The sequence below is a fragment of the Haematobia irritans genome, chromosome 1 (genome assembly GCF_050003625.1).
Source record: "Haematobia irritans isolate KBUSLIRL chromosome 1, ASM5000362v1, whole genome shotgun sequence".
Lineage (NCBI taxonomy): Eukaryota > Metazoa > Arthropoda > Insecta > Diptera > Muscidae > Haematobia > Haematobia irritans.
The window spans coordinates 190,282,703-190,290,953 of NC_134397.1; the positions used below are offsets into that span (position 1 = coordinate 190,282,703).

General features: G+C 38.6%; 1 protein-coding gene across 1 annotated transcript; it reads right to left on the bottom strand.

Moving 5' to 3' along the window:
- Window positions 1–4,553: 4,553 nt before the first annotated feature.
- LOC142234022 (uncharacterized) lies at window positions 4,554–5,447 on the bottom strand. Its single transcript, XM_075305088.1, has 2 exons — window positions 4,633–5,447; window positions 4,554–4,560 (listed from the first exon to the last, which is right to left on the bottom strand). Exons 1-2 carry the CDS (start codon window positions 5,445–5,447, stop codon window positions 4,554–4,556), a joined length of 822 nt encoding a protein of 273 aa, XP_075161203.1.
- Window positions 5,448–8,251: the final 2,804 nt, after the last annotated feature.

The following is an 8,251-nucleotide window of genomic DNA, read 5'->3' on the forward strand; positions in this document are numbered from 1 at the left end:
ATATCTAAGTACGGTAGTGAGCCGTTTTCTTCTTTTTCTAATGTAAACTTAATATTTGCGTCAAAACTATTGAATGTCGTCAAAATTTTATCTATTGCATTAGTTTTAATTATTCCAAAGAGGTCGTCAACATATTTAGTCAAGATCTTAGGTCTAATATAACAGTTTTCGAGACATTTATCCAATAGCTCTTCCATCACTATATCGGCTACTATTGGTGACGCTGCAGATCCCATGGGCAAACCCTTCTTTTGCATGTAAATGTTGTTATTGTATCTAAAATAACGGTTGACCTTTATGCAAAAAGTGAGTATTTTCAGGAAGAGGCCCTTCGTCATGTGTGTATAATTTTGAAGATATGTCCATTTGCTTTCAATAATTTTTATTGCACTATCTACTGGTATACTAGGGAATAAGGAAACCACGTCTAATGATATCATCATCTCGTCTTCATCTATCACAGCTCCGTTGATTTTTGCTCTGAAATGTGTTGAGTTTTTAACATTATATTTTGAGTTCTCTGTTAACTTCGATAACACCGTTGTAATGTATTTGCAGAGACTACTGGATGGGGAATTGATCGAGGAACATATTGGTCGTAGTGGGTTTCCTTCTTTGTGAATTTTTGGAAGGCCATATATTCTTGGTGCAATTGCTGTTTCCGTTTTTAGTTTTCGACTTTGGGATTCATCTATTACTTTGCTTACAAGTAATTCCTTCACTAACTCATTGTTTTCTTTCTATGTAAAGAAGATGTGGGGTCCTTATTTAATTTTCTGTATGTCATAATATCATTTAGCATCACATTCATTCGTTGTTCGTAGTCCTGTTTTTCTATTGCGACCGTAACATTCCCTTTGTCCGCCTCTACTATCATTATATTTTGGTTTTCTTTAAGAAATTTTCTTTTCAATCCCACTGTTCTCAATGTATATCTATCTCGAGGTGCTAGTTGTTGTTTATTTGTATGAGTCTCTATCATCGCTGTGAATTTATTTCTACCGATCTCCTGTTCCTCTTTTGTTACCAACGTTTTGATGCATTCTTCTCCGTCTGCTATGTATTTTAGTAATGGAAAGTCAGCTTTGGTCCCTGGTAATGCAAACTTTTTTCCGTGTGATAGAAGCCACTTCACTTCCTTTGGTATGTTTACGTTAGTTTTATTCACAAACCAACTCTTGTTGGTTTTTATGTCCAGTTCTATCCTTTGTTTTTCTTGAAGTGCTCGAAACTTCTTTTTATGTGTAGATCTAATATTGTCCATTGCTCCTCTCTCGATGTTGGGTTCATTTTCAATATAATTATTGAAAATACCTAACTTGAGTTCTTGTGCTGCTGTTCGTTTCGCAAGTCACCGTACACTAAACTTCGTTTGTGATATGTCTATACATTCTCGCGCATTCTTCCGTGTCTTTTCTGAAATTCATTCTCTTGTCAGGAGAGAGATCTATTATCTTGATATATTATATATAAAGAGTGTATCTTCGTCTATGATTATTCTCTTGAGCAAGTATCCCGACGTCTGTAAAATTGGGCTTGTGTCCTGTTGTTGTACAGTGAGCTGCCAGTGCTGTTTTTTGTTCTATTGACTTGTCTGTAGATTTTAAGTCTGATTTATGCGACGAAAGTCTTGTCTTGAGTTTGGTCATTGTAGTGTCAACATATGCCATTGGACATATGTTGGACTTGTCCCCATTACATTTAATTTTGCACACTATATTACTCTTGTCCTCAATCTTTATTTTTGACTTTGTATTGCTGAATAATTCTTTTACTTTTCTTGGCGTGCGTGATGCAATTTAAATTTTGTCCTTATTATATATGTCCGATTTAAAAAAACGTTCTGAGAATCCTTCGACGTATGTCATGGGCTTATACAACTTATCCTTTTTATGTTCCAGCTCTTCAATTGTTTAATTTTTAACGCGATTACTCAGTCTGTGTATTATTCTATTTGGAAACTCGTTTGCGGTCTATATTTGTTTTATTTTTGTTGTTGTTGTTGTAACAGTTTATTGTGATCTCATCCATTTCATGTTATACGCTTGGTACATCAGCTTGTTGGCAGATCAAGGAACTCTGCGACTAAGATGGGGTGTGTCCAGAGTGATCTGGTGGTAAGTCGGGTTGGTTTGGCTGGGCAAGAGAAAAGATGACGCGTGTCGTGAGGCCCTTGGTTGCAAATTGGACAAACGTCAGCTACGCTGCTATCAATCACCGATAAGTAGGAATTGAGGCGGCTGCACTTGCCTGATCTTAATTGGGCCAAAACTACCCTAGTCTGCCGTGGGAGGTCTCTTTCCTCCGGTGCTATGGGCGGTGGTCGGACTCCAAGAACAGGATTAACCTTGTAGCTTCTCACCGCTTCAGCTACAGTATCCTCATGAATCCTGTTCAAACCTGCCTGGTACGCTGCTTGATCTAGAGGCTCTCTTTTATAGCGCTGGATCTCGCGCTCTAGATTATGTATATCAACCCTTACGTTCCTGGGTGGTGGTTGTGTATCCATAAGATGGTGGTTTGGATGATTACTGCGATAACAACCCAGGAGATACTGCTTTGACAACATGTAGTTGTGTCTTCGCACAGGGATGATCTTTGTCTCCACATAAAGATGATCCAGGGGTGTGCTGCGGAGACACCCAGTCGCAGTTCTAAGAGCAGCGTTCTGGCAGGTTTGTATGTTATTCCACTGCGTATCACTGGTCTGCGGTGTCCACACTGGCGCTGCATAGTTTACCACTGACCGGCCAATTGCCTTATAAGTAGTTAGCAAGGTTTCTTTGTCCGCACCCCAAGTACTGCCGGCAAGTGACTTGAGGACCTTGTTTCTACCACGGAGCTTATTACAAATTGCAGTGGCATGGGCAGATGACCTAAAAAGGCTGTCGAATGTGACCCCAAGAATCTTGGGGTAATTTGTGGTCGGAATTATTACTCCATCGACTCTGATATTCAACTGCCTGCGCACTTCTGCCGTCCATGTAGTAAATAGTGTGGCTGAGGATTTGGTGGGGGATATCCTCAAGTTTCTCGCAGTGAAATAACTGGTAAGATTAGCTATGTAGACGTTCAACCGATCGCAAATGTCATCAACATTGGGCCCAGATGCCAAGATTGTACAGTCATCCGCATATGATACAATCTCGACGCCGTCAGGAGGGGGTGGAATCGAGGACATGTAGAGGTTAAACAGTGCCGGAGATATCACCCCACCTTGGGGAACTCCCTGTTTAACTCTACGCGGTCTTGACTTTCTGTCCCTGAATTCCACGTACGACTGGCGTCCACACATATAATTCAGCACCCAACGCTTCGCTCCTGCCGGTAGGGACGTATTCTCGATGTCATCAAATAATGTGGCATGGTTGACCGTATCGAATGCTTTCGATAGGTCAAGCGCCACGAGGACCGTCCTGTGACACGGCCTGGGCTGGTTAAGTCCCTTATTAATATGTGTCGAAATGGCATGTAAGGCTGTTGTCGTACTATGTACCTTACGGAATCCATGTTGATGGAGGGCAGCTGGAAAATTCTCCACAAGGCTGGGGAGGAGTAATGCCTCAAGTGTCTTGGCTACTGGCGAAAGAAGGGATATCGGTCTGTACGATTCACCTTTGCTCGAATCTTTGCCCGGTTTCAGTAGTGGAATCACCCTTCCCATTTTCCAGACATCGGGTATAATGTGTGATTCCAAAGACAAATTGAGGAGTCTGGTCAGGTACTCAACTCCCAGTATTCCCAGATGCTTCAGCATTAGCATTGAAATTCCGTCAGGGCCCAGCGCCTTAGATGGTTTCGCGCTGTTGATGACATTGGTAACTTCGGCTGCAGTAAATTGTGGTGTGTCATCGGCTCGGAGACCACGTACACGACGGGTGGCTCTCCTTTTCGCTCTATCACTCTCGGGATGCTCGACAAACTGTCGGTTGAAGTATTTGGCGCACCTCTTCGGATCAGTCACAGTCACGTCGCCAAATGTGACTGAAATCCCATCATCCCTTGTGGAGGGGTTCGAGAGGGCTCTAACTGTTGACCACAATTTACCAGTTCCTGTTCCTAAGTTACATTGCTTCAGATGCTCTGACCAAGTGTTCCGCTTGTGCTCGTCGACTATCTTACTAATCTCTAGATTTAGTTCTCTGATTCTAGGATCATCAGGGTTAGCACGACGGCGTTCATCACGCTCGTCTGCGAGTCCCGCCGCTTCGGCTGGGAAGTTGGGCCTCACCTGGGCAATTCGACCAGCGGGTATGAAGCGAGCGGCTGCTGCGTTGATGATGTCCCGGAACTCCCTCTGGGCAACATGAACATGTGAGGGGGACGGGAGCTCACTGAAGCGGCGATCGGTGTATTCTCTGAAGCCTTCCCAGTTGGCTTTCTTTTGATTAATAAACGTCCGGCGTTCAGAGGTTATGAAATCGGAGGGTCGATTGATGGTGAGAATTATGGGGAGGTGGTCCGAACCCAATGAAATGACGTGTTGTTTTATTTTTATTTCATTCTCCTTGTGAAATTCTACATCACATATCCTTAAAACCTGATCTATAAAATTAATTGCTGTCATATGTATTTTTATTGTGTTTTGAATTATAATTTATAAGTCTTCCAGTTGCAGTTGGTTTTTGGTACCAATTCAGCCTCAAATCATTATCATCTCTCAATATGTTGCAGTCCAAATATGACAGCTTGTTGTCTTTTTCTAATTCCATTGTAAATTGGATTTGGCTGTGGAATGAGTTTAATGCGTGAAGAGTCCTTTCTGCGTTTGTTTTCTTTATTATAGCAAATATGTCGTCAACATATTTTGTAATAATTCGAGGTTTCGGTATGTTGTTTAAGGAATTATCTAATAGTTCTTCCATGATGATGTCAGCAATTATTGGAGATGCTGGAGATCCTATTGGCATCCCTTTTAATTGTTCATAGGTCTTATCTTTATATTTTAAGTACCTACTGTCTTTGATGCAAAATAGTGCTAGTTCCTTAAAAATATCTCGCGGTATTTTGGTATAATTTTTGATTAAGTCCCATTTCTTCTCAATCGTTGCAATGGCTAGATTTACCGGTATACTGGGAAACAGTGACACAACATCAAACGATAACAGGATTTTGTCATCCTCTAGTTTTACATTCTTAATTTTCGATTTAAAGTCAATCGCGTCTTTTACGTTGTATTTTGAATCTTTGGTGACGTTCTTTAAGATACTAGTTATGCATCTACACATCTTGTACGATGGTGAATTAATTGATGAACAAATTGGTCTCAGTGGTGTGCCTTCTTTGTGTTCCTTCGGAAGTCCATAAATTCTTGGGGCTATAGCAGTTCTACTGGTCAATTTATTCTTTTCTTCGATGCTGATTAGGTTTTCTTTATATAATTTTTCCACTAATTTATTATTCTTTGTTTGAAATTTCGATGTTGGATCTATCTTAACACCTGTCATATATTATCGCACGCATTTTAGAGTTGTATTCATTGCTATCCATAGCAACAGTTTTTCCACCTTTATCCGCACTTAGTATTAAAACATCTTTGTTCTCTTTCAAATATTTCCTCGCCTGAGCCACTGTATTTATTATAAATTTATCTCTTTTGTTTACGTTTGTCTTGTGTAATTGGTCTTCTATCAGTGTTGTGAACTTTGTTCTTGCTATTTCTTGCTCTTCTTTGTCGTTCGTAGTTCTCACAAAGTCTTCTCCTTCGGCAATGATTTGTAGTAGGGGAAATTGTGTTCTCGTCAAAGGGAGCGAATACTTCGGACCTAGTGAGAGAAGCCACTGCACATTTGTTGGTATGTGTTTGTTTGTTGTATTTACAAACCATTGCTCGTTAAACTTTACGTTGATCTCTTTGTTCTGCTGTTGTAGTAGGTTCTCAACAGCAGGTTAGGTTAGGTGGCAGATCGATATATCAGGCTCACTTAGACTATTCAGTCCATTGTGATACCACAATGGTGAACTTCTCTCTTATCACTGAGTGCTGCCCGATTCCATGTCAAGCTCAATGGCAAAGGACCTCCTTTTTATAGTCGAGTCCGAACGACGTTCCACATTGCAGTGAAACCGCTTAGAGAAGCTTTGAAACGCTCAGAAATGTCACCAGAATTACTGAGGTGGGATAATCCACCCTTGAAAAACTTTTTGGGTGTTCGGTCGAAGCAGGAATCGAACCCACGACCTTGTGTATGCACATGCAACATCATGTACCAAATTTCAGGTGGATAGGATAAAATTTGTTTCTCTTTGAGGCTCCGCAGGCCAAATCTGGGGAACGGTTTATATGGGGCTATACGTAAAAGTTAACCGATATGGCCCATTTACAATACTATCCGACCTACATCAATAGCAACTACTTGTGCCAAGTTTCAAGTCGATAGCTTGTGTCGTTCGGAAGTTAGCGTGATTTCAACAGACGGACTGACAGACGGACATGCTTAGATCGACTCAGAATTTCACCTCGACCCAGTATATATATACTTTATGGGGCCTTAGAGCAATATTTCGATGTGTTACACACGGAATGACAAAGTTATTATAACCCCCATCCTATGGTGAAGGGTATAAAAAAATTCATACGTGGCCATACATGGCCATACATAAATGTAGTTAAGCACATTAAATTGTTCTACATTTCGTATGAATGTCTTTCTCCCAAACCATTGGGGAATTTATTTTACTCTTCGTACTATGTTAGTTTTAAGTGTGAATTCCAATGTAATACCACAGGTGTAGAAATATTGGTTTGACTAAAATTTCATTAAAAACGAATTTTTAATTATACTTCCTATATGTTATAAAATATTTTTGTTATTTTTAATTATACTTCCAATATTTTTGTTAAAACTCAAACAAAATTGTTTACTTTCCTACATAACTTCCACTTCTGAGAATTATTTTTTTCCTTTCAATTAGCACTTCGTTAAACAAGCCGAGAAATTGTTCATTTTCCCAATGAATAATAACTACTCTTTGCAACACTCCAGAATCTATGAGGCATAAAACTCTTGAATATTTCAAAAAGATGTGGGTAGAAATACATAAACATGCTACAATGATTAACAAGGAGAAGCTTTCTCCAAAACATTTATAAATATTCATAAATAACGAAGACTTAATCATTCAATTTCGAGTTGATTGTGCCTTGACCTGGAATGAAAAACAAACAAAAAAAAAAACACAATGTTAAATGAAGCAGGAATTCTGATACTTGGGGGGAGTTCATAAATATTTATTGACTGAAGAGAGATATGCTTAAAAAAAAACATAAATTAAAATTTCTTGATAGCATAAGAAGAGAAGTCCAAATAAATTTTCATAAAATAGGTTCTGAAAGATAATAAACAACTGATGAATTTGCTTAGCATAATAGGAGTATCACCTAACGATGGATATAGTTTTGTGTCTACAAAACCCCAAATACTCGTACGCTATATATTGGCCCTTACCTTTCCATCATTTTTGCCATAGTATTAAATATCAATTGCTCAGAAGACATTTCAAACTTTTCCTCGCTCCTTCTGAGGATTGAAAAACAAAACGCTTTTAATAAACACATTTTGTCATTTATTAAATTATATTTATTAAATTGTCTACGACAAAAGATAGACAATTATTTCATCTTACAAAACAAATCAAAGTAGTTTTTAGAAAATTGGTTTTAAATGTTGGCTATTTGAATTTCAAATAATTTAAATGAATTTTCCATTTGATTCATGAATATACATAGCTGCAGTCGTAGTTAAACACAGAGAAGGAATATGAACATAGAAACATTTTCGTCTCTTCAAACATAACATGTTTGCGTAAATCAGATATGTACATAATTTTCAAGAAAATAATGACTCCGGCTTCAGCATTTCTCATTAGTGGATAATTTAACTGTTGAACTCCGTTCTCCAAAATTTAATATTAGTGCTAAGATTTGAATAATTTGGATTATACTCTTCCAATGAATTAATGAAATACCAATCCAACTGAGTTATTGTTATCGATATTTAAAATATTCAACTTCAACTCCATGCAGTAGTACGAGTATATTTATTTGGGTATATAATTGGGTAATAATTTTTGATTGAAGTACGGCAATGTGGACAATCGTACCTGTCCAATCCCTTTTATGTGATATCAGCCAGGAGTCTCATTTGACATTCGCTACAAATTTATAAATATAACAATAACATTTTATGGTAATATATTGCACCATTTTTGGAAGCACTTATGTACCGGAAAATATCCCTACGCTTAGTCA

What these genes read in the sequence shown, in the direction of transcription:
- LOC142234022 (XM_075305088.1), bottom strand. Translation starts at nt 5,447, where the DNA reads ATGACAGGTGTTAAGATAGATCCAACATCGAAATTTCAAACAAAGAAT.